The sequence below is a fragment of the Labrus bergylta genome, chromosome 13, assembly GCF_963930695.1.
Source record: "Labrus bergylta chromosome 13, fLabBer1.1, whole genome shotgun sequence".
Taxonomy (NCBI): domain Eukaryota; kingdom Metazoa; phylum Chordata; class Actinopteri; order Labriformes; family Labridae; genus Labrus; species Labrus bergylta.
The window spans coordinates 2,313,547-2,341,349 of NC_089207.1; the positions used below are offsets into that span (position 1 = coordinate 2,313,547).

General features: G+C 39.1%; 1 protein-coding gene across 3 annotated transcripts in view; it reads left to right on the forward strand.

Annotated features, from left to right (window-relative positions):
- The window catches only part of col4a2 (collagen, type IV, alpha 2), a 67,993-nt gene that overhangs the window by 3,207 nt on the left and 36,983 nt on the right, over positions 1-27,803 (forward strand). For all 3 annotated transcript variants that reach the window (XM_065962408.1, XM_065962410.1, XM_065962409.1), the window contains exon 4: positions 20,830-20,910. In XM_065962408.1, coding sequence (XP_065818480.1) covers positions 20,830-20,910 — 81 coding nt within the window. The remainder of the gene's footprint in view (positions 1-20,829; positions 20,911-27,803) is intronic.

Genomic DNA, 27,803 nt, shown 5'->3' on the forward strand with positions numbered 1-27,803 from the left:
TTTAAGCTATATTATGAAGATTTAGCAGGCTCAGCTGGATAAGTCAACTAAGTATCTTCCAAAGTAGCTGACTATTTAGTATGAAATGCTTTTGTGTGTTGCCATCCCTCAACTGTAGCTCAACAAAACAACTCTGTTCAAGGAAACACAAAGAGGGGTGTTGTTCTTAAAGAGATAAATCCTGAAAGCAAGCTGCCGTACTCAAACCTTTTTAATCATGTGTTTTTGAATCACTGATATCTGAGGCTCTTGGCTGTTTCTCTGTGCGTTGAATAAAAGCAGGGCTGTGATGCTTTGACCCTCAATCAAAGGAAAATTTAAGAAAAGATTCAAATATTTTTCAAAGGAAAGCTCATAGATCTCTGCAGCAGCTGCAGCATATGCAGCCAAATTTTGGCACTTTTTTTATGCTTACATTTTCATCACAGGCCAATGTGATCAGTCTTAAACTTCTTAAAGGCTTAATATGCGATTTTTCCCACTTCAATGCAGTGTTTTCCCTACCATTATATTATTGCATATTAAGCCTTAAATGTTGAAACTGAAGACAGAAAACTTATGTTTTATTAAACCAAATTAATGCATGACTTGGCTTTATATCCTCTCTTTGTCCCTCCAAACCTGAAGCTGGATGCTCACATGAACATGAGACCATGTGTCCATGCTTTGTATGTCCTTAAAGGACTCTAATGTGTTTTGCTTCTCTGTTTTTTTGCAGCTAGCTTGGGGTATTAGATGCCAGACATTTAATATCATACTCAAGGCACTCGGATTAAAATATATTTTCTTGCTGTGCGATGAAAAGAACTGTTGTCTTTTGCTTTTATCAGATTTGCTCAGGCCTTGATTAAAAGCGTGTGACACAGGAGAGCTTCTCTGTTTACTGTGCTGCTCTTCTCCAAGGCAATGATGCTGGAAACACAGCAGTTTTATTTGAGTTTTGGCACAATCTATTTGCTCTGTGCAGGCAAGCTTATGGTCAAATTAAGAAACAGCTCACAGTGATTATACAAATAAACTGAGTAAAAACAAAGTAGCTTCAGTTTCTTGGTTTGACGCAGTACCAGCAGCTGACTTTTGGTAGAACGTCGATCTGCACACATAAAAGAAGCTGTTGAAAAGACAACAAGCCATTAGCTAACAGTTTCATGTAACAAGGCATTTAAAGGCTTTATATGTGATTTTTTGATCCAGCAGATGTCGCCCTTGAGCACCAGCATGAAACCAAAACAACTCGCGCTGCATTGTTGTGTTAGCATGCTAATGCTAGCGATCTTTATTCTGCTGGTATCTTCACACTGCATGTAAATTTACCTGAAATGAGCGTGATCTAGAAACACAGTTAAGCAGTGAGTACAGTATGTTATTCTTCTTTTCTCTAGTCCCTCAATTAAACAACTTTTATACACGAGGGGAGGAGTCAGCCGGCCGTCCTGGCGATGTAAACAAAGTGAAGATAGGACTCTGAAAACTCTGAAAACATCACAGACAGTGGGACTCGGGTGTTACACCCATTGTAGACAGTCATGACTCACAGAGTTATTTTCAGAGGAGATACTTGATTTATACATTTAAGTGAGAAAAATCACATAGGAAGACTTTAATGAGTTAATTTAACATGTAAAAAGACTGAATGGAGCAGTCACCAATCAACACCATCTCTGGAGTTTCCCATCAGACACAGAGTTTCTCAATATGACCTGCGTCTCATAAAATATGTTTCTGTTTAATATCAGTTCCAAATCTGCCCCACAGGACTCTTTCTATTATTTGAACCAGACCCCAGCCTCTGTGATCCTCAACTTTTTCCCACCATCTGTCTACCCTTACCCTAACCCATTTTGGAATCCCCCCTTTTCAAAAAAATATTTCTCAAGATATTTTACACGCAACTTTAATTTGTTAAGTTCTGACTTTTCAAGTTTCACTTATTGAGTAAACAAGCAGAAACCCGTGGGGTGTGATGTGACTCACTGTGACGTCACACTGAATTGCAACAGCCTCTGTGATTGAAACCATGGACCATGTTATAATAGAAAAGTCTTGTGTGTGTCGTCAAACTAAAGCAAGCCAAATGTTTTGTTGTAAACTGCCACAACAGAAGGTGTGGTGAAAAGCTGGCTGTAATGGAGAGAGGGGAGATGTAGCAATTTGTTGAATATGGGGGCAATTGCACATATTTTTCTCCTGGGAATCTTTCATTGTGTTTTATTTATTGCCAACATGAAAAGGAAAAGAAGTGGATTTTGTTATGAATGGAAAACGGGAACATTAGAGAAAATTTCAAACCATGGCTTATTTCTTATACACAGCTGAATAATAAAAGCATGAAGTGGGTGGATATCAGGTTATCAGTTTTGGAAAATAAGAGTACGGTGTTGGACGCATCACCCCAATTAAGATTAAGTAAGATTAAGATTTACTTTTTTGATCCCCACAAGGGGAAATTTCTGTTTTTACATTCTGCAAGTCATGCAACACACACATAGGCTGAAATATACACAAATAGGATGTGGACATGCACTAATGGAGAGATGCCAGAGTGAGGGAGCTGCCCACAGCGGGTGCTCCTGAGCTGATGGTGGGTGGGGAATCAGTGCCTTGCTCAAGGGCACCTTGGCAGTGCTCAGGAAGTGATCAGGCATCTCTCCAGCTACCAGACCAACTTCCAGATTTGGTCCAGATTTGATCTGAGCATCCCAAATGCTTGGGTTGGGCATTTCAAGCAAGAATACTATTCATCAATCACTGGCAATTATTTGATTTTAATACAACTTTATCTGTATATTCACACTATGGTAATTTAAACTTTGAAAAACATTTCGGGGATCAGACTAGGTCCCACAAAATCTGCAGCAACACTGTTAATAACTTAATAGAGAAACAGTCCTAAAGTTAAGCTGTGTCCTCCCTCTCTGTGTTGTGTGGCATTGTACAACAGGTATACACATTTGCCTTTGTACCAACTAATTAGTTTGGAGCGTCCTGAACATTTCAAGTCAGTATTAGTAATCATAATAATAATAATAAAGTTTATTTATAAAGCACTTATCAAAACCAACGTCACAAAGTGCTTTACAGAAAAAAGAAAAATCCCAACAGTCTAATACACAACAATAAAATCCTATTAAAAAAGCATGAAAAATAAAACAACAGAGCAGCAATCATCCAATGAACAGAGAGAAGAGAAACAACTGAGACAAAGATCGGCTAAAGTTAACAGTAAAACAAATAAAACATCATGAAACAAGGATTATAAGAAGGCCTTATGATAAAAATGTGTTTTTAAAAGAAGATGCTGATGTAGCTCGTCTGAGATCCTCAGGCAGGTCGTTCCACAGCCGAGGAGCCCGAGATACAAATGCTTGATCTCCTTTAGTTTTCAAGTTTGAGGTGTGAACAGTAAGGTCATACCTGTTTGCACTTTAAGGGGGCACTTTACATTGCTGGATTCCTGCTCTGTATTCTATGGGCAAATCACTGATTGAAGTGGTAAAATTGGACCATTTGGTTCATGAGAACAAAATTGTGACTCCATGCATGGATGCATGTACATTTATCTACACACTCATGAACCCTGTACACAAATTCCATTTATCTGTGTCAGTTGGCGGAGGAAGGGAAGGCTCTTGAGGCGGTAATGTTAACAGGATGTTTTGTATAGGAGGCTTTGATTCTCATGTGTTTGAGAATATATTTCAAGATGTGGTTAAGCACGATGGTCTGCGGGGATGATGCTAGCAGAGGAGGTCTAAGTTGTGGGAATTCAGTCTCTGACCATGAAAAGAACGTATTTTTTCTACAGATCCCTATAGTACCTGGAAGCCCAGCAGCAACATCTGCTAAAGCAATTACCCTCTTTTCAGCTAAGTGGATGATTGAGACAAATGTTGTTTTTGCCTGTGACTTTTTTTTGGCATTTCAACCTTAGTGGTTAAACTAAATCAAGCTGCTTGTGTTATGAATATGCATAAGAGAATAGGAAGTTGACATGGCTGTTCAGCTGACTGGAGAAAGTTTGGGGGTCACACATGATGGAAAGCTGACACGCGAGTGACCTCTCCAATAGATGTTTTTCCGGGGGGGAGCAAGGCATGTGACGAAGATGTCTGCCTGTGATAAGGATGGAAAAAAACGGCCAGCACATCCCCTGCCAAAATGCTGGCTGTGATATAGAGACCGCCTGGATATAACAATCAGGGGAAGAGACCATTGTACTGTGCTGCAGGATGCAGCCTCGGATGAGAAGCTCATGTGTGGGGTTTCCTGATGTGTGCGAGCATGGATGTGTGTGTGTTGGACTGACACAGAGGTGGCATGCATTTTCCACAGAGGCGTCGCCCTCACCTCTGAGACAAACATTCTTACATTTTTTGAATTTGTGCAGAAAGGTCAGAGGTTTGAGGTGTTTGATGTGTTGGCAAGTGCATGCAGGCTAACAAATGAATGGATTTACAGTGTGTGTCTTTTGTTTTCTTACCTATTGTTCCCTCAAGAATGTTTTTTTTTTTTTTTTGCAGAGCGTGACTTTGTGGTAGTGATTATTTGATTAGTCTCTGTGGTTCTGCATTGTTACGGCGAGGAAGAGGCCTGGTGAGCTTGGCTGTTTTCCCCCCATTGCTGTAAAAAAATGACCTACTTAAACAAGCATGCATGTTCAGTCGAGAACACTGCTGAAAGAGCATTGTGATGAAGGACTAAATGGTCTGCATTAGACTTGTTTGAAGCTTCCTGTAGGCCACTGAAACATGTCTTGAATTAGTCGGTCAATTGGCTCTCCTCTCATTGGCAGGATGTGCGAGTGTGGGGTCTAATTGTCTTTCTTGCACGTGCACAGAGTGTGGGTCGTGTTTATCTGCGGGCTCAGTGATGTCTATTTTTTTATGGGAAACATCCTGAGAGCAGAATTGTGTGAAGAGAAAATAGATTATCCAGAGAAGCTCTCTAAACAGGAAAAAGGAAATGGGGTGGAGTTAAATGTGTCAAGGGTTTCTTTACAACCCTGCAGAGGAACCCACATAGCTGGACTACTCCACAAAGTGTTTACTGAGTTGTATATCCATAATGTAAACTCAGTGTGATTCATACTGTACATGAAAGAACACGAGTAGGAGAGTACGTAGCGGAGACCCTGTTTGTTATATGTCGGCCAATTTCAGGTGGGTTAGTTTGTTTAATGTTATTAAAAATCAATTAAAACTAATCTTCTCAGATATCTCCTGTATTAGACGATCTCATTCGCTTTTAATACACTAAATCATTGGTTCCCATCCTGGAGTCTGGACCCCCTATGGGGGGTGCCAAAGATCTCGGGCTGGAGAGGGATGAATTTGATTTGCACATTACAGAACTAAAATAATGACAACACAGTTACTGGATAGTTTATTCAAAGTAGGGCTGGGTGATATGGACCAAAACTCATATCTCCATATTGATTAGCAATACTCGATATATATCGACATGTATTTTATTAACAGTGAAAAGACATGGAAAAATAAATTACCTGTTTGCGAATTAAAAAAGTAATATTATAAAATAAAAATGTTCCTTAAATACAATAAAAGAGAGAGAGAGGAGGAGCAGGGTGAAGAGGGACAGACAGTCAGTCATCATCAGTGAGATGAGAAAAAGGTGACCTGGCACCTCTGTAACGTTATTTTAATGCAACATAAACTATATCCATATTAACGATATTGTCTTACCCTATATCTTGTTTGAATATATATCGATATATCTTAAAAACTCGATATATTTCCCAGCCCTAATTCAAAGGTCTGTATGTAAAACACATTTCCTCACTCACAATCTCTTTTTTCTTGTGGGGGGTTTCGGGGGATTTCATAGAAAACGGTTTGGAACAACTGCTCTAAATCAACTGTTCATGCTGAATATATATCTGTTCATTATGTCTATGCATTTACAGCAGTCATATTATTGTGTATTTACAGTCATTTCAGAGGACATGTGTGCTTGACAATGATTCTGGTAAATCAGATTAAATGAAAAGACCAGATCAAATGTGTGTGCTAATCTACACACACACACACACACACACACACACACACACACACACACACACACACACACACACACAGTAAACACGCACATTAAATAAACTCTAGCTGTACATCATAGGATTGTACTTACAGTGTGCCTCTATCAGCGTTTGCGTTGGCGTGAATACGTTTGTAAAAAACCTTGTTATTTTATTATTTCCACATCAGATAATCATGTGAAAGTATGTAAAAGAAGCAGAGGGCAACATCCAAAGGAAACAGGGAGCCAAGAATACCAGCGGTTTGATTGTGGATAATCTCTGTTCATGCTTCATTTTCATTCTCAGTCATGTGTGTCAACCAGCAATCACACACTGCCACTCTTTACCACTGGCCCAGAAGCGCATAAACTACAGTTTAGACACACAAACATGCACATTGCACAAAAACTATTTCTCCCACTTTCTCAATTTTTCTCACAGTAATAGTACTTACAGTAGTATAAATGGTTTACTTAAATGTATAATATTTAAATATCTACAAATTCCTATCATTGTACTTTTAATCTTGGACATGGTATACAATTTTTCTTTATCTCTCATGAACAGTCACCACCAACTTTATCTGTAAGTCTGCCAAATATCTCCTCAATTTGTCGTTTGCAAAATAACCTGGTCTATAAAAAGTAAATATTGGGAGAAGAGAGTAGGGGATGATGCTGCAAAGGGCAGAGTTCAGATTTGAACCCAAAGGTGTGTTTGAATTGTCCCTCCTATCTCCTTTCACTATCCACTTTACCTTAACCCCGGAAAAACGTCATGAGGTTAAGGAAAGATGTTAGGAGAATTCATAAAGGACTTAGGGAAAGGCGATCTCGTTGCTCTGACAAGCCGACCACATTTCAAGTAGGCGACGTCATTAAATGCGACGGGCCGGCGGAGGTTAATGACGTGGGTCTGCCGTGTTGAAACTACAGTGTTCAGAAAATGGACTACAAAAACGCATCTAAAAAACTTTCCCCTGTGCTTCTTGCCGGTGAAATAATCCTGATCACCACGAGGTTGGAATTGAAATAAAAGCAATATAGACCACCAGGCTACAAGTAAGAAAAGTGAAACCATCAGCTTCCTGTCCAATCAGAAATCAACATCAACATCAATATGAAATTAATTGTTACATTTATGCAAAATATACAAAATATTTTAAGCATACAAATGTACAACTGCACAAAGCATTCTTAAGTGAATGAAATATGGTGAATAAAACATCCTCTGATAAAAATGTCTCTTATCTTTTATCTCTTACATGATCTGTGTCACTTTACGATCATCGTTAATGTTCCTGAACGGTCGGATGCGCGACTCGCTTTAAATGTTGCGGCCGCAAGGAATTGTGGGGCAGCATATCTCATCTCCTTTCGTAAAGGATGGTCCAGTGTATCCTAAGCTAAAGGAGGTTATAAAGGAAGCATTGACCCACCTTTCCTTAACTTTTAGAGAATTTGAACGGCTCTTATCATGACCGCCTCTTAAATGCTTCATTTCACTCAGTTAGGAACCTTCCTAAGCAAAAATGACAATTTGAACGCACCCCAAGGCCACTGCTACCAGGACTATATATATTTAATTTAGCTGGCTCTCCAATAATTTAAATCTACATATTTCATCTATATAGTCTAAGAATCATTAAAGTTATTAAGATTCATCATCTGGGTGCCATGTGTATCATTACCAAATTTCCTGGCGACGTGTCTAAAATTTTCTGAGATATTACTGTTTGAATCAAATTGGTGCCCAGCCAATGACCGACATTTTCCAAGTAGTCTTAGAAGATGAAAAAGCTATGAGAGATGCAGAGAGATATGACACATTTTTGGACATGGACCTTGGCATCACAAAGCGTGCATCGTCCAATCTTGTTAACATTCTTCCCATGACTAGAAATAATTCTGTCTAATCAATTAAACCACAGCTGGAATGGAAATGGATTGGTCTGTTTCTTCAGTCCGAGAGGAAAAATGTGGCACTATCAGTGAGATCAGCCATGTTTCTGCCTGATGTTGTGACATTAGGAAGGCTGCATACCAATGGATATGACTCTAGTTTGAACATTAGTGCATCACCAAGAAATACAAGAAATTGAGTCATTATATGGACACCTGTTGCGCTAAGAAATACATCATATAACAAACCCAGAGTAAATTTGTGTGAGAGAGCGAGCTATGTTTTGTCTTCGTGTAAACACAGCTGAAACAATCCTTCCATCTGAGCTCACTGAGAAACAAACCTCAGCAGAGGAGAGACAGACGACAGGAGATCCACATGAAAGATGAAGGAGACAAACTGAGAGAGGAAGAGAAAATAAGAGGGAGGACACACCAGTAGATGTAACAAGAGAGAGAGAGAGGGGACAGGAGACAGGGGATGATAAAGACCAGGGGCAAAAAAAGACGCTATAAAAGGAAGTGAAGGACGGAGAGACTGAGGCCTGGGAGGACCGGGAGAAACGAGGTCTTGGAATTCTTTCAGCACAGCCTGATGGGACCCTTGTGTCCCCACATTAATCACCACTGAGATGGAGGAAGGTTAAAGGACATGGGGCTGAGATATATACAGTGTACAGGGATTTTCCAGAGACGACGTCCTCACTGAATTGACTTCCGAACTTCAGTCCAAGTTAAATAAAAGCATGTTTAACTTGCTCTAGATAATACGTCCTGATGCAGTACTTCTACCCTGGAAAACTTTTCCCATACATGTTTGTTTTATGTACAGCTGTTGGAAGTAAAAGTACTTTAAAGATATAGAATATTGTATAAGGAACGCCAAGACCCTTTCACTCTGTGTTGAATTTAGTGACATAGATATTCCATAATGATATGAAGTGTTATAACTCGGTTTGTACTTTATGTTTTTCATATGATACACAATACCTATGACGAGCAACATGTCCTCCCTGCATCCAAAATAAAAAATGTCACCACTATATCTGATCATGACTCTTCTCCTCTGTCGGTGGAGGAATGAACTTCCAAACTCCATGTGATCTGCAGAGTCCCTCTGCACCTTTAAGAAAAAGCTAAAGACCCAGCTCTTTATGAATACCTACTAACTTAATGATGATGGTCTCCATATTATTGATGATGATGATGGTAATGACGATGGTTTTTGTTTGATAACGACGACTTATAAGATGGTTTCTATACTGATTAGAGCTCTCAAGAACTGCCCTCAATGTTGTGCTTTGCCTCTGGTCACTTCCTGTCAGCACCTGTGTGTCCAATCAGACTCAAAGCTGATCGTTTGCTCTTACTGACATTGTTCCCTTTTTTCTAGATCCTTGCTTGTGTTGTTCTTACTCTCTGATGTACGTCGCTTTGGAGAAAAGCGTCTGCTCAGTGAATTGTAGTTGTAGCATATCAGCATCAATTAATCTGAGATGAGCTGATAGCTAGCAGGAGCTTCATGTTACTGCATGAAAATGGAAAACTAAAGAAATTGCTTTTATTGCGCAGCCATTTCTGACAGTTATGAGATCTTCAACCCCTTTACGTCCAATTGTTTGGGTTTAGCTCATACTTGAATCTAGTTATTAGTAAAAAATAAAACAACAAACATGTGTCACAGGTTGTTACTGAATGTGTCCTCCCATCTGGATGTGATTGATCGTCTGATTCGAGGGGCTGAGCAGCAGATCTATCAACATAACAACATCTGACAGGCTGGAGGACGCTGCAGGTCCAGAACTGAAATGAGTCTAATCCCCACGTCCATTTAAGCTCAGGCTGTAGCAGGAAGAATTGATTAAGAAGTGTGGCCCTCTGGGAAATGGAGTTGAGACTCTGTGTGACCTGGGGGCCAGTTCAGGAAAAGTGAAGGTCTAGCTGTGTCAGGGTCCAGGTCTGAAACTAGAGCTGTGTTTACACTGGAGCCCGGCCAGAGGAGCACAGTGGGAGTTTCTGCTCTGCTCGGACTCATTCAGGTCCCTCTGCTCCGGATCATGTTCTCCTTCAAAGTCATTCCCTGCTCTCAGCAGTGACCCATGTCCTTCTCTCCTTCCCTCCTTCCCCCCTTCCCTCTAATTTTTAAAATAAATCTATATGAATAAATATGACGAACACAATAAGAAGAAGGTGCTAAAGAGCCAGACTCACTTGTTGTTACCTATGAACTTGCAAATCTAGCCCACTGTTTCTCTCTTAGCTAATGGTGCTATAAAATACTACAGGTATTTGCTTTGGACAGAAGTTGGGATTCTAAATAATTGAGCATTAATATTTCTCTTTTGTGTTCAGACTTTCAGAATCAGAATCAGATTTATTGTCCAGGTATGTTTACACACACAAGGAATTTAACTTTGGTGAACTGTGCTCTCTTATGTACAGGTACAACATTAAATATCAACAATAAACAGAATAAGAAAAGACTAATATTTACATGACTAAATATGAAACAGTGCAGTGGTGCATAGTGCAAAAAGATGCTGAAGTAACATGATAAGTAAAATGCAGATATGTGACAGATGGCTCAATTAAACATGTCAATACATAAATAAGTGTGTATATTATCATTTAAATTAAATATTATATATATATATATTCACAGTGACAGTTGGTTTAGAGTCATTTCACCGCGACAGGTCTGACACTCTGTGACTGTTTAGCGTTCATCAGAGTGACAGTCTGGGGGGGAAGAAAGAGTTTCAAGCCTTGTTTAGCAAGAAACGTTGAGGGATGTCTTTGTCTATGCAGTCATGTGGCTTCTTAATGAGTTTGACATTTGTGGATGTCACAGTCACCATAAGAGTCTATTTCCAGGTCTTTACTCAACTGAGAATGTTGATTTGCTTTTGAGAGCAGCTCTCCATAAACATGACAAATCACAACTTTGTGTTTAGTCTCACAGCTGTTCCTGTGTAGACATTGAGACATTTTAAATGCTCATTCTCCTCCACAAATCCATGACTCATGCTCAGTTTTGCAAACTCATTCATCGCCCACTCTTTGTATATATATATATATTTTTAAAGACTTTCCATTTGTGTGAATCTACTGATGTTGGAGTGTTTTTATGAGTGCACACAGACGTTCAGGAAACACAATTAGCTGTAAAGAGGCAGTGGTGCACACACAGACTGTTCTGTTTATCCAGTACAAAATCTGTGAGATCCATCAAGGCCGGCACGAGAAGTCCCCTTATCACCGTCATGAAGGCCTGTGGGACGTCTGGTGTTGCATCGAGACATGCCTCAGTTATAAAAAACTACACCAACACAAACACGGTCATGTTTGATGTTTTGCTTTTCCGGCTTCTGTACTGTATGTATATTTTTGTTTGTGGATGTGGATGTGTTTGTTTTATAGATCGTAACTGATTATTTGATTAAATTCTATGTCAGACTATAGGCGGAAGCTGCACAGAAAGAATAAACTCTCTCCTGTTTGACATGCTGGCCTACTTTTCAAGCCTTAGCGATCTGTGCTGTTGTACCGTTAGTACTGTTTTTCTTTTTTACAAAAGAAGTTTTGGTATGCTGAGCTGAAGAATAAGCACCATTCTGAAAGTGAAAGAATTAACGCTTTGATAATTAAGGAAGTGAACTGAAGATTACAATAGCAATCTAAGAGGCTGCAGAGAAAATGGTAAAATCATTTAAGATCCTTTTGATTGAAGCGCTTCCTCTGTGATCAGACCTTGAACTATAGCCAGCATCAAGGCTAGCTCTACTGTGTGCAAGGCAAGGAGGCTCCTTGTGGGTTGCTGAAACATTTACCCAAATTGCAAAAAAGTGAGGGGAAAGACTTGGAACTTGGTTACCACTTGAAATTTATAAACAAAATCTTATCCAGACAGTCCATTGCACATGGTCTTTATTTTATTTCAAAATAAAAGCAGGGTTGATTGATTGTCTCTGTCTCCTGCCCAGGGACTACAGATGTAAATTAGCTTATAGCTAACTCTGGTACAGCTTATTGGCTGTACACTGTCCCTGTCAAAATAAACAAATAAATAAAAATTTCAAACAGCAAGCAAAGTACTCTCAGTTAAGACAAATGCCTACAAATTAATATTTTCAATTGCGAAATAATGGAATTTCAAACATGCAATTAAAAATGTGATGAATTACAATTAACTATTGAAATTTTGCGAGTACTCCATTTAAGAATTGTACTCGTTAAACAGTCCTAGTTTCTAACAAACTTCATTTCAATCCATCAAAAAAAGCTGTTGAGATATTTCAAACTGGTGACCTCTTGGTTTAAATGTAAACTCTTGCAGCTTGCATGCCAACAGTGAATCCTTCACAGAGATGGTTTTCTGCTGGCAGAGGGAGTATCACACACTCAAGGCAGAATCAGTCTCATCCTGTCATTGAGATAAAGTGCAGATATGCATATGCAAGATATATCTACCCAACATGTTTCCCCACAGATGTTTTTAACATTTAGTCCCCCTTATCACAGCTTCTTGGTAAAAATGGACAGGTGTCTTAGTTCAACGAGTTTGCACTTTCTCTTTGAGGTCCACATTACTAGCATGCAGAGAGACATCCATTACCTTGAACATTAGCAGAATGAGTTGGTCTCACAAAAAAAGGAAGAGCTCACAATGTAAAGCTTTAAAAGCCCAAGGAAACTAATTATTAAAACTCAGGTTGCTTTGTTTAAACTTAGACACCCTGTGGATTTGTGACCTCGAGTTCTGCTATGGTGCAATTATTTCTGGGAACACCCCCTTTTTTTATTTTTTTATTTTTTTATTTTTTGTTGTCCTTTTCATGCTGTTTCTCTATTTATCAGATATGTTATACTGTATGTAGAAATGCGTCAGTAAAAGGAAGGAAGAAAACTTTTTTTTTAAACTATTCAAACCAATCTGCAAATATAAACTGTTTGCATCCATAAGCATTTACTGCAATGAATTAGACCTCAAGCTTCCATGTAAAGGGATACATCAATTAAAGGGTGTATTTAAGAAACTGTGTGTTCTGGAAACACCACATTCATCATTGTATTGATAATATAATGTGAGTTTTTTCTTTAAGAATATCTCAACCTCTCTGCAGCATTGTGCATTGGTTTTCTTTTCCTTATTGTCTTAGGTTAAGAAATGTCCCTGTTAGTCAATCATCTCTTGTTGAAGTTGATGGCAGCTGACTTCCCGACACCAAACGAGTGGTTGTAGAAAGAAACTGGCACTCCTGATTTTGAAGAATAGAATTAAACATTCCTCTCTGCCAAGGTCAAAGTGGAAAGGCCACAGGGTCAGAATCTTCATTAAGGATGAGCAACAGCCCACCGATCAGCCTCCTCTCATTGGTTTCCTTGTAGAAAGATTTGGTTTCTGTTGACTTTTTTAACCTTAAGTGCCTTCATATATATGTATGTGTGTGTGTGTGTGTGTGTGTGTGTGTGTGTGTGTGTGTGTGTGTGTGTGTGTGTGTGTGTGTGTGTATATATATATATATATATGTATATATATCACAAAAGCCATATTTTACATTTCGCTTCTTGGTTCCATCTGTGTTGTTCCCCCCAACAGTTTGAGTTACTGAAGGGTTTAAATCATCACCAGTCCCAGATCAAACACTCATCCTGACCTTCAATCGTCTTGTGATCTCTTCATTTGATACCTCGAACAGGCAAGGGGTCTCACACAAACACTGTTTATACTTCACTGGGTCGTTTCATGTGTGAAAACTGAGAAACCATCTCAAAGAGGCAGTTGTCATCTCCATCACGACATAGTTACAACAGATAGTTAGAAATACTACAATTCTACAATTCACTTAGCAGACGCTTTTATCCAAAGTGACGTACATCAGAGAGTAAGAACAACACAAGCAAGGATCTAGAAAAAAGGGAACAATGTGAGTAAGAGCAAACGATCAGCTTTGAGTCTGATTGGACACACAGGTGCTGACAGGAAGTGACCAGAGGCAAAGCACAACATTGAGGGCAGTTCTTGAGAGCTCTAATCAGTATAGAAACCATCTTATAAGTCGTCGTTATCAAACAAAAACCATCGTCATTACCATCATCATCATCAATAATATGGAGACCATCATCATTAAGTTAGTAGGTATTCATGAAAGAGCTGGGTCTTTAGCTTTTTCTTAAAGGTGATACATCTGCAAAAATATAAATAGTCATGTTTTTATGGGGAAATAATTGACAGAAAAAGAGACATGTATTGATTATGTTCCAAAATGCGCTCATCTCTGCTACTAAGACAACACTTACCAAGGTCAACCATCAATCTGTCACCCATTGAAAATGTTGCTTTAAGTGTGTAATTTATTGGTAGGGATCATAGGATGTTGTAGTGGGTAAAATACCAGGGGGAATGTGGAATGTACAGCTGTGTTTCACCATCAAAGACAAACATCTGTCTCCTTCACTTTGTCTGTGTTTAATACACCACTTTGCTATTACATTTCAATGGAGAGAGGCACTTTTTCTGGATTCTATTGATGGTTGTTTTATACACTGATCAACATGCAGAGATTATTTTCCATTTTGTCCCATTTGTAGAGTTGCTATAATACACGTTAGCTCAGAAATACCATAAATCCTCCCATCATCCTCGTGATTTTGGCCTCTTGAGTGCAGCCGACTCTAACCAAGGCCGAAGCCCTCATTAGCTTCTCAGTTCCAGCAACCTCACAAAAATGTTGACATTTATTCCTCTCCATCTGTGTTTATAATCCAAGACTTCAGTGTGTTTTGTCTGCACTTTTCTTCTGTTACGCTCTGGTCATCGTTCTGTCTTCTTGGCTGAGCTGCTGTGTTGATTTTGGCTGTTTTTTACATTACAGGAAGTGTTCGTGAGTGGTTATTTCTGTGGTACACCTAATGTTAACATAACATTGAGAACCCCCCCCCCCCCCCCCCAACCTGATGATTCAGGTTGACTACAGACAAACCACACACACCAACCACATGATGGTGTTGCAGTTCAAAATAGGTCATATAATCAACAAGAAGAAGCTAATTTTTTTAAGCAGTAACGTCTTTGAACGAGATTTAATTTTTTCAGTTCAACATTGTAGGAGACAGGAAGTCCTTAAACTTTAGGGAGTTGTACTTGTACTCCAGGAATATTTCTCTGCTTAGTTTTAAACAATTACAAATATGCTTAAAGGCTTTATATGTGATTTTTTGATCCAGCAGATGTCGCCCTTGAGCAAAACAAAACAACTCTAGTCCCTCAATTAAACAACTTTTATACGCGAGGGGAGGAGTCAGAAAACTCGGAAAGCATCACAGACAGTGGGACTCGGGTGTTACACCCATTGCAGACAGTCATGACTCAGAGTTATTTTCAGAGGATATACTTGATTTCTGTTACATTTAATTGTGAAAAATCACAAATTAAGCCTTTAAACTGTTTGTGATCATGTGTTCAGAAAATTATTAAAATTGAGATGTTTGTGAAAAACGTTCAGCTAAATGCCCTCCACAGTCCTCCCTCTTCACCTGTTTCTAGATTGATCAAAGGTTATGTGGAAACAGAATTTCCAATATGACGACTGCCATCATAAGGCTTCATAATGCCTCTCCAGAAACCAATAAGTGACTGCACAGTGACTACGTCCACATTTTATACATCAAAACACTGTTTAATGTGTGTTGTTAAAACTTCTACCAAGGCTCTAGGGTGAAGCAGAAAAAGTGGCTTTTTGTGTTGGTATAAAATTGGACAATCAGCAAATTGACGCATCAGTGTCCAATACATTGTTTTAGTATACAATGTATAACAACACAAGCAAACTTCAACAAATTTCTACATATTTTAAAAACAAAGAAATTCAAAGCGTGAATGAAATAGAGAGTGAGTGTGAGAAAATAGTGTGGTTGACCCAGCTGGTTTTACTTGCATTGAAGGAGTCAGTGCATAAGAGAGAGTCACTGCAGTTCTTAAGAACAGGGAGGCAACAAAAACAACATTCCTCATTAAAGGCATTAATCTGATAACTGGCTAGAAGACCTTGAACTGTACTAAGATCCCAAAATAGTTCGGGTAATTTAAACCATTAGACATTCTAAGACGCACTGTCAAAGGCAGGTATAAAATATGGCAGGAAAATGGCTTAAATATATACACCAGACATCCCTTCACATGCACATATGGCCCTGGACTCTCAGACATTAGTATCAGACATCCATCAAACTAACATGACCTCGATATCACCGTTAATTTAATTAAAAATGAGAAATTTCCTCCTGATGAAACGTCTTGCAATGTATTTGTATATTAGCTCATTCTCTACTTCCTGCTTATTGTGAAGACTAAACTGATACTCACACTTAAAATACCAGACAGTATTCTTTGCGTTCTCAGGACTCTTTATGCTCTCTGTCCAAAACGCTCCGACAGAAATTGAGGAAAAGGGCTTCTGGGTACTCTGCACCCTCAGCCTGGAATCTGTTGCAGAATGACTTAAAGCTCAAGGAGCTGGAGTCCTTAAATGTTTTTAAATCTAAAATGAAAGACATGGAAGCAGATTCTATAGGATGTCGATGTTTTATCTCGGCTGTTTGAACAACTGATTCCCAGATATGACTCATAGATGGTTCTATTTTTAATCCAAAATGTTGTGTTTTGTAAACTGCACTGTGTCTCTCTTTGTGTTTCCGTCTGTAACTTTGTGTTTTTGCTGCTGCCTGTCTCGGCTCGGTCTCCCTTGAAAAAGAAGGTTTTTAATCTCAATGGGACCAAGCTGGTTAAATAAAGGTTAAATTTAAAAAAATAAAGATCTCACAAGAGACAAAGGCTCAGAAGACTCCATTTTGGCTCCAAGTTAAAAACAGCTTGCAGTTACTTGATCAGACAGAGCCTGTTTTTCTAGTCTATCCTCTAGGTAACATTTCAGCTCTTAATTGACCTGCATGTGTGGCCTGTGCAGAAATGCAAACGTTAAAATACGTATGATGAAGGACGGGCTCTTTTTTGTGGAAAAAGCATGATTCTTTCTATGCATGTGATTACATTTTTTTGACAGCAGTAGTTAACAAGACATAAGAGATGATCAACCGTGGCGAGCTGTCCTGTAACATGAGAACTCACAGATGAATTTTCAGAGCAAACCAGCCTGGAGGAAGTGATATGTTTATGGCCATTGGTTCATTATATACATTTTATGATAGTTTTCATAACAATTCACACTCTTAAACATTTTCTAGAATACAAAATGAGACACTGCAGAGACATCAGCTGAAGTCTTCGTCTCTGCAGGCGGAAATTTACACGACACCTAGCGATGTATCTTCTGCCCTTTTACGTGTTTCTTTTGCTCAGGGGAAATGTTGAGTCTTCAGTCCTGCATGTTGAGACTGGGAAGAAGTCTTCATTCATGACAAATTGACAAATCTGAAATTTGATCATGTGTCACAGAATGTTTGATTATATATAAACAAAACTAAAGTTAGTCCAATGATGTCTTAAAAACAACAAAGCCGATGAACAAAGGCTGCAGAGCCTGTATGAAGCTACAGCTGTAGGAACTCTGCAGGGCTAAAATAGAACAGAAACACAAGAACTCGAAGTCTACATGTTTTTAAACGAATGCATCACTGCGTGAAAATGTTCCTGATGGACACAAAAAGAGGACACATAACTAAATCATCATTTCAAAGTGGTGAGGAAAACCTTCAAAAATTGTGCATAAATATCGATCAAATCGAGGGAAAGACATTTCTGTTGCTAAAGATGTTCTGTGTGAGAGACCTCCATTTTCTCCGTTTCCTATCTTTTCAAATAGATTAAACTTGTCAGCACAGTTTTTGTGCTTTTAAAAACATTATACAGGGAAATTAGTTTGTTTGAACTGGTCAGTAACCTGAAAATTAGTTTTAAGATCAGTATGAAAAAAATCGGGATTAAATTGTGATTGTGATTTTGCCCCAAAAAACGGGATATGATATTTTTTCCATATCGCCCGCCTCTACTCTGAATACATCACATCAAGGATTTAAATTGAACACGCATAGCAGCAAGTTTTTAACCTCCCTAATTTCAAAAACATCTGATTGTTTGAGTTTGTATTACTATAAAAAAATTAGTGCAAGAACACATTCTCCTCCAGCTTTTGGGTTGTCTTTACACTAGCTATGGAAAAGGTGGTTTTTGACAAAGAGTGGGTCATTATCATAGTGCATGGAGAAAACAGGATACTACTGCACGGTCCTATTGTCCTCTGTTGAAACTACGTTCAGCCTGTAAACTGTAAAGTAGAATTATTGCATTGCTCCATAATGTGTAATCCCTTTTATGGGACCATTCCTTTGTGTGTCTGTCCGGGGGTGACGCAGGCCATTGTCTGTGTTTTTGGACTTCCTCCTTAGTGTGGAGAAAGGTCTTCACATCCTCATTGGGATGAAGTGATCGACTTGTTTTTATGTTTCTATAATCTAAAAATACTAACATGTTCACCCTGCACAGGAGACAGTTTGGATTACCCTCCTTGAATAGAGTATTCTGTGTGTAGACAGAGCAAGCTCGCAGGCTAAATTAAATCCCATCACATCACATTTGAGCTGTATCAAACAGTGGTTTGAAAGGAACCCCTCAGATCCAGATAGTTAAGCAAGAAATGTCGCCTTGTGCATTCCATATGGGAGGGGAAGAGGGTCTTTTTGTTGTGGAGATAGGGGATCATTAAAGGACTTCGTCTCCGTATTAAATAGCGGTCTTTGTGTGTGATGAGGGTCTCAATGTGGCCTTTGTAAGAGAGGCTGCCGGGATCTGCTGTCAAAATGATGAGGAGAGAATTATTGTGATTCTTAATCTGCTGTTTTGTCGCCACTGTGGGCATGAAGTGGTCCTTACAAGGGAGAGGGGAGGAGGGTACTGAGGTATTTGCTGCCTAAGCAGGGTATGGTATGGCTGTGTAGGAGGAGGACGTAGGTGGACAAAAGAGAGAGAGACGTCAGAATGGGCTACATAGAGACTCTTTGCATTTCTCTAATCAAGTTAAACTCAAAACATGTAAATTGAAATATAACTGTAGGTTCTTCTTCACCCAATTCCCTGATTTTTTCTTATGATTTTCATTGCGATTCATCGTCAGGCCCCCGTTGTGGAAAGTTTAACAGTAATTTTTTAAACTGTGCGGAAACAGTATTAGATATTGTTTTGTAACAGTACTGAAGGGTTCAAACAGTCACGGATTGAGAAACAGATCTATTTAAAGAACATCTGGATCCTTTATAGAGTAATTCCAGCGATCCATTTTAGCTTAACTTTTGACGTGTTTATTTGCAGCATTGTAGGTTAAAGTTTGGCAACCAATATGTTGTGTTGTGTCTACAGACACTGCCTAAGTTGGAAGGGTTTCTTCTTTTCCATGCTACATGATCTCAAATTAAAAAAAGGGAAAATTGTCCAACTTTTATTTTTTTGGAACATCACATGACCACAAAAGTTCTTTAAAGCCTGGCTCACTCTGCAGGATCATCGGGCCGATTTGAGCTCTGATTCTTCCTTCCCGACAATCTCAGGGTCTCTCCCGACTCGAGGCTGCTCGGACCCGATTCTCTGTTCAGATTATCTCGTAGTGTGAGCGGTCCAAAGATCCAATCTTAACGTCCCCGATCTGCCCGGCGATCGTCGGGGACGCCCCGATTTATTTCAAACATGTGGGATATTTAGAATTTAAAATCTTGACGTTTTCGTCATGAAAGGGTCCGGCAGAAGTTGTGTGTGACTACAATATAACAAGAGACAAGGGAGGACTGTAGTCATGGCGACCAGCGGCAGGACACAACCCGGTGTTTTTTTTTTTGTTTTTTTTTTCAGTACAGATCATCAGTGCAGCACAAACTTGTCTCCATATATCTACGATTGTATCAACATTTCTATATCCTACAACAACTTCCACTTCTGTCTCTTTCACCAACCGTCATCCTTTGTTTTTTTCAAATGAAACTTTATTAACAATTGTCAACGATCCGTCCCGATTTCACTCATACAGTGTGAGCTCTCCGGCCGTGCCCGACAATCGGGTCGTACAGTATGAGCACGTTGATCTCAAGGTCTGGTAGAGCGTCGTAAACGATTCAGTCGTACAGTGTGAGCTGACATGACACCCCGACTTTTATACAATCAGGGAAAAATTGCACAGTGTGAGCCAGGCTTTAGACTCCAATCTGTCTCAATAATGTCACCAGCTATCTCAGCTACTGAAGGGTCATGTCACCTCTGACCTGTGGGTTGGGAAACCCCATTTGTGTGACAGCTTTCTTTGATCATGTCATATCCACACTGACCGGCTGTGTGTGTGTGTGTGTGTGTGTGTGTGTGTGTGTGTGTGTGTGTGTGTGTGTGTGTGTGTGTGTGTGTGTGTGTGTGTGTGTGTGTCATGTCTCACACGTCGGTTTGTGATTGTGGGTGGTTTTGTCGGTATGCAGACATTCAAAGACGAATTCCCCCCCTCCATGTCCGGGACCCGGCCCCTCCAATGAATAGGATTTCCATTTTCACATGGCTGTCCATTATGTGTGGACGTCCTTCATGAGTCATTGTAGCCACATTAATAAAAAATCCTTTCTGTACACCAGACAGATACACACAGCAGCGCAGACAACACTGCAGCAATCTTCCACACTCATAAACAACAAGTGTATTCCCAAACCACAGTGTACACAAACACAGCCGGTCACACATAGAGAACACTGCAATTAACCACACACTGCGTCACATCTGAAGCACACAGAGGAAAGAATGCAACAACACATGGACACAGATTCCTGCGCTGTTTTTTAACAATGAAGAGGACTCTGTATATGTTGCCAAAGATTGACTCTAATGTTTTTCTGTTTTGTGTCTGACAGGGTGGGAAGAAGCACAGTGGCCCCTGTGGAGGAAGAGACTGCAGCGGCGGATGTAAATGTTTCCCAGAAAAGGGAGCCAGGGTAAGTCCTGCACTGGGCCATTCTGTAACCCACTTTCCCAAACACCTTAATGAACTCTCAGTTTCATTCTCTTTCTTGACCTCTCTGGTAGCTCACTTTTTCTCTTAGATATCAGTTTCATACAGGCCAGAGTACTCACAAAGAAATGTTTTCTCCTTTCTTACCACTACCTCAAACTGCACAATTTGGTCATATTGAAAAAAAGAAAAATTATATATATACCAATATATCCTCATACAGTAATTATTTGTATGCCATTTATGAGAAATGTGCTGACCTGCTTTTTAAATGCAACAGGTTGGTGATATTCAAAGTGTTTATTTTACAAATCTAATGAAGAGAACAATTGTTGTGTAGATATTTAATTTATCCATCTAGCAAAAACTGTCAATGTAGGACGGAGGATTAGGGCCACATTAAAAACATTTCTTTTACATTTCGAGATTAAAGTCGCAAATTTACAAGATTAAAGTCATAAATTTATTAGAATAAAGTCGTAAATATAAGAGATTAAACTCGTAAATTTACGACTTTAATCTCGTAAATTTAAAAAATAATAATTTACGTGGCCCTAATCCTCCGTTGTAGTAAATGTGTGTCTGAAGTGCACCAAATATTTATAAATCCATGGTTGAAAATAGTCCCCAACAAATTCACAATGTAATTCTGTATGAGGAATGTGAACTTTAATCAACAGCACCAACCAAGTAATAAGCTTCCTTTTTCTATTTTAATGAAATTCAAAACTCAATCCAAAGGGCAGCTGGACTTCAGGTTTCAGGTTCCTAAAGACATTACACCTCTCCTCTGAAAGGCTTCCTCAGTTTTAAACTAAATAATAACTAAAATAAAGCCTCTGTGGAGTTTATTTAATTACAAAGATGAGGATGACTGAGAACCTTCACAGACATCTTGCTTCACATTTTGGGATGGATACTTTACAGCGGGTGTAAAAATATGAAAGGACAGAAAAAAAATTAGACGACTACAGAAGTCATTTACTTATGATCCACAGAGGCTTATATTTCTACCTACGTCCACCAGTCAGTAAAGGACAGAAGAAACCTTTTGGAGGAAACATGAAATGTCTTTATGAACCTCTACCAGGTCTGTGAAGCTGTGAGGTACCACAACCTGGATCAGTTTTGGACAAATGATCTTAGGGCTACATGCTAGAGACAGGGTTGGAAAATGTCTGAAAGAGAGGGATTTCTTTGTTGTGATTTGTTTATGACAACCTGTGAACTAAGTTGTTATCTTAGTTTTCAGTGACCTCTTCCTATTTGTCATCATGTCCTAAATTTGGAAATCAAAGTATCACAACAATGCAATATGAATGATTTATGGCAACGCAATGCAAGAGTTTGACATGAGCATTATGTGGACGACTGTGCAGCTGGAACTCATTAGCTTGAAATACTTATCACACTTTGGTACAGTTTAAGTGCCGAAAGTCACACATTTAACCTCTTGTCAAAGGGGAGGTCAGGGTGGAAGGAGTGCTCTGGGAGGGGGAGAGCCATTAGGAGAGAAATGAAAGAAGACAGAGAGAGACAGACGGGTGTGAAATGCAGAGACAGACATAGACTAAACATATCTGAGATAAAAAAGCTTAGCATGAGTGAGTAGGGCTTTGCATGAGCTGCTTCATGCTTCACACACGTGCTGCCATGATGATCAGATAGTTTCTGACCTTACAGTTGTTGCTGCTTCCTGTTTGTATGTGAAGCCAGCACAAAGTTCAGATGCATTTCTTTATTTAATTTAAAGTCTTTATTTGTGATTTTTCACACTTAAATGTAGAAATCAAGTATCTCCTCTGAAAATAACTCTGTGAGTCATGACTGTCTACAATGGGTGTAACACCCGAGTCCCACTGTCTGTGATGTTTTCAGAGTTTTCAGAGTCCTATCTTCACTTTGTTTACATCGCCCGGACGGCCGGCTGACTCCTCCCCTCGTGTATAAAAGTTGTTTAATTGAGGGACTAGAGAAAAGAAGAATAACATACTGTACTCACTGCTTAACTGTGTTTCTAGATCACGCTCATTTCAGGTAAATTTACATGCAGTGTGAAGATACCAGCAGAATAAAGATCGCTAGCATTAGCATGCTAACACAACAATGTTTTAGTTTAGTTTTAATTGTTTTGGTTTCATGCTGGTGACATCTACTGGATCAAAATATAAAGCCTTTAAATATTAATGCATTTGTATTTCATATTATTGTTATTTTGCTCTTTCAATAAGAAATGCAATGATGGGTTTACTAAACATTTGAGTAGTGTTACATATAACACAACTATAACACCATTAATCATGATAAAAAAATTATTGGAATCAGTATCTGTACATATTGGAATCAGATCGGAATTGAAAAAAGTTTGCTCATGTTTTGCTGGTGTCATTGGGAAACGAAAGAGTAAGACATAAATATAACTCAAGAACATAAAGTAATAACAGTTGAGTAAAAATAAGGAAGTTATTGTTTTGAATTAGTAGTATTAAGTTATTCTTCCATCAGTATATTCAAAACAATCCTTCCAGAACATAAACTGGACAGTTTCCTTTGTTTCTTTTATCTTGTAAAGAGTGCTCAAAGGAGCCACAAAAATGTCTGTTCAGCTGTGATGTGGTAAACTCGACGTCTGAAATTGACTCTTAAAAAACTCCCTGTTAAACAATCAGTGCAGCTCCCGAAGGAGGCTTTCTTAGGAAATGCAGAGGTGAGGAAAGGAATGGAAAGGAAAAGTCCTGCAGCTGTACTTCAGCACAATTTTTTTTCCAGACAGACTTTACAGTAGGTCTGACCTTTGACCTCCTGCACGCTCTGTGTGGATGCAGGAAACCCTGTAAGGAGGCGGTAAGAGAGACAGAGAGAGGAAGTTTCACATTCCACATCGGACGGATGCAAAAGGCTTAACAGAGGGTTAGCAGACCACCTATCTCTTCCTCCTCTCTCTCTCTCTCTCTCTCTCTCTCTCTCTCTCTCTCTCTCTCACTCTCTCTCTCTACTGTCCAAAATGAAAGTACTTTCTGATCTTCCAGTTTATTGTCACATATGAAGCAGAGACAAACCGTGATGATGATATGATGAGTTGTTATTTGTCTGTGATGTTTTCAGAGTCCTATCTTCACTTTGTTTACATCGCCCGGACAGCCGGCTGACTCCTCCCCTCGTGTATAAAAGTTGTTTAATTGAGGGACTAGAGAAAAGAAGAATAACATACTGTACTCACTGCTTAACTGTGTTTCTAGATCACGCTCATTTCAGGTAAATTTACATGCAGTGTGAAGATACCAGCAGAATAAAGATCGCTAGCATTAGCATGCTAACACAACAATGCACCGCGAGTTGTTTTGGGTTCATGCTGGTGCTCAAGGGCGACATCTGCTGGATCAAAAAATCACATATAAAGCCTTTAAGTAAATAAAAACCCATTGAAATACAATGCGTAAATACACACACACACTAAATTGGCTCCTACAAAGAAGTAAAAGCAAACTCTGGTCTCTGGTCCTACATACCTAACATATCAGATTGGCTAAATGTGAAATGTACAAACATTTATTTCCAATGGAAATTTAGCTTTTGAACTATTTTGTAACTTGAAGATAAGCATCTACTGACTGTCAGGCATTAGACATTTTTTATTTTCTAGTCTTGTTGACTCCGACTCATTGGAATACTTACCCTTGTTTCATACAAAAGTCCCCCTTATGAAATACTCAACTTGTTTGTGAACAAAAGAAGATGGATTCTCACAGATGTGTTCATCCCTCTAACCCACTTTTTGTTGCTCTGTCTACTTTCCTTTCCAAATCTTTCCCCTGAAGAACTGAATGAGTCAAACTGATCCTACACAGCTGTCTGAATTGGCGAGGACTTGACACAGCTGTGGGGACTAGATGATGGTTGTTAATGGCTGAATGGGGGCGTAAGATAAGATATTGTTGTGGCTGCTACATGGGGGTGGGGGCGGGTGATCCAGCATCTCCTAATCTTACTTTTTTATCTCCATGCCTTTATAATCAGATTAAATATCAGTTTTGCTCTTGCAATAAGCCTCCATTCCTAGAACATCAAAAATTGGTAGTACAGTATCTCTTATCTTGGATATCGTTTCTCCATAAAGGTTGTAAAACTCAAACCAAACAGCGGACAAAAAAAGTAAAAGACTGTCAGCGAGCAGGAACATTTAACCTCTTGAGAACCGGACGTTTCTCAAACGAGTGATTGGAGACCAACACGGAGCATAAATAAAGTGAATATTGGGCTTACATCCATGAGGTGAACTGCAAAATGTTCCTGTTTCTGAATGTCTGAAGAGGGACATCTCTTCATAAAACAAAGATGCCAAAACAACTTTAAAATGAGATCATATACATTGTGGAAAAACGACATGATATGGAGAACTTTACACACAATTTAAGACTACAACAATCTGCATGCCAAGGAAAGTGGAAAAAAGTGGACTGACTTTAAAACCCATCACAAAGTCTGAAGAGAATGGAATATTTAAAAGGAGGCTAAACTGGCTATTGTTAACTGACACCAACGTTTTTATACTGTGTTTATTTTGATGTATCCTCATCAAGAAAAGCAAATCAAATATAATTAATAAAAATAAAAAAATTGATCATATGTCAATGTTAGGTTTTTTAGTTTTGTCCCTGGCTTTAAGGGCTTTTACCAAATAACTTTTATGGGCATGAGTACTCACTTTGGACTTTGGTAATTGCAAGAAAGGTAGGAAATACAACAGACTGAAGACTGGTGCTCATTTCATCAGACCCCCTGTAAGATGTTCAGCTCTGATTGCCATCTTACTGCAAGAAGCAAAGCAGCCAAGCTTTGAAGAGATGCATTCTAAGAAGTGAATGTTTGTGTCCAAGAAAAAAAACAGTAATATTTATTTGGAAAACAAGCCATATTTCAAGCATTCTTTTCACAATTTATCTTCAAGGGATCAAAACAGCAGACTAAAGGGGCAAACAAAGATTGAATCATCTCTCTCCCCTGGATTACCACAGCACAGAAAGTATACAAATAAGTAAAGAATAATGGCAAATGAAGGAGGGCAAGGAAAATAATTCCCCCAATATATCCCACCCCAACCTCCCTCCCTCCCTTCCCACCCAGCACTGAAAACATTCAGTTTTGTCCAAAAAAAAGCAGTAATATTTATTTGGCAAACAAGCCGTATTTCTTTTCACAATTTATCTTACGTTGTACTTTGTCAGAGTTTTGAGTTTTGAATACTTATTAAAATGCACATCACTATTTATTTACTTCAAGTTGAAAAGTTACGGCGATGCAGAGAGTGCATGGAAATGAATTATTTTTCTGTGGATAAAGGGTTATATGAGGTAATTTATGAATGAATGCTAGAATTCCAATCTCACACAAAGAAAAGGGAGATGTTCATAGAGTGCAAAAAAAGACGAGACAGACAGACAGTTTGAGAGAAGGATGTTTAGAATGAAACTGATTGTTTGTGTGTACTAAACACATTCATTTGATGTCTTTTCTGCGTGGGGGGGGGAACAGAGATTTGGCAATCTGACTCTTTAGCTTTACCACCCACTCCTCTGGCAGTAAACACATTGCAGGCAGAAAAAGAGAAAAATATCAAACTCCCCACAGCACTTTGCCAGAAGTCCTTCATGTTTTTTTTCCATCATTAGGGGATTGTTCTCCTGAGATTTGTAATAAAACACCATACTGGAGGAACAAGAAAACAAATTAGCTCACATGAAGAAGTAGAAGTTCAAAAGACATGAGCAATACTGAAATCACATAACAGAGTTGGCATCAAAAGAAAGTTCAACTCTTAAAAAATAAAGGGATAAAATACCCAGGTCCTGCAGGATAAGGTGGTGTTGTTAAACGCGCCTGAAAAACCCGGCAGCATGAGAAAAAGAACACAAGGCGCCCTGAGTCTGCAGCAGAAAACATGTTGAGCAGATCAATGCTCTCTATTGTGTGCTGGGATTTTTTTCCATCTTCAGTTCTCTGAAACAGGGAGTGGCTCCGGGTCTGATGGAGAAAGAGAAACAACGGTTTAAAGAATCTTAAGCGTTCACCTCCATGAGTTCAGTGTCTTTGCTCGACCTTTACAGAGGCCACAGCGAGAAAAAAACGATAGAGAACCCGGGACAGAGGGACATATCGGGTCAACATTATAGACTCTATACAGACATGGAGATGAAGTCTTCTCCATCATGGGAAAAAGCCGTCAGAGCTGATGCAGAACAGGAAATGACACGCGCCTCAGGAAGCGGAGCACAATGACGGTCCACTGATCTTTTTTTAATATAGACAGTCTCGTTTTTTTTTGTTTTTTTTTTGTGGGAACAAGATCGTCTGTGTGTTTCGGCTGCAGCTATAAATGGCAAAGATTTCCTTGTTCCATGAAAACAAGTTTGTACCTAAGCTCTGAACCCAGTGCCCATGACTGTCATGTACTTCCCTGGCTGCTCGGAGACAGTTTGTCGTCACAGGGAAGAATCATGCTGTAGAAAGATCAAACAGCCCTTGAGATGTATTTTCACTACAGGACCAAATGTTCTGGTGGTTTTCAGGTTCTGGCTTTGTTTGGAGGAACATAACCTTTAGAGCAGCCTTTCCAAAACTTAAGACTGCCGCGGCCCGCTTTGAAATACAAAATGACTCCGGGGCTCGTTATAAAATAAAAAGTTATGACTACAACTATCACTTTCAGTTAGGGTAAATTATTGGACATGACAACATGATATTATGGCAAGATAGACAGGAAAGTTTACTGAACAGATAGTAAAATATTATGTGATATTATGTCCATGAATAGTCATGACACGCCTTACTAATCACCTAAAGGGTTGACTCATGGTAAATCTTCATTATTGTGATATT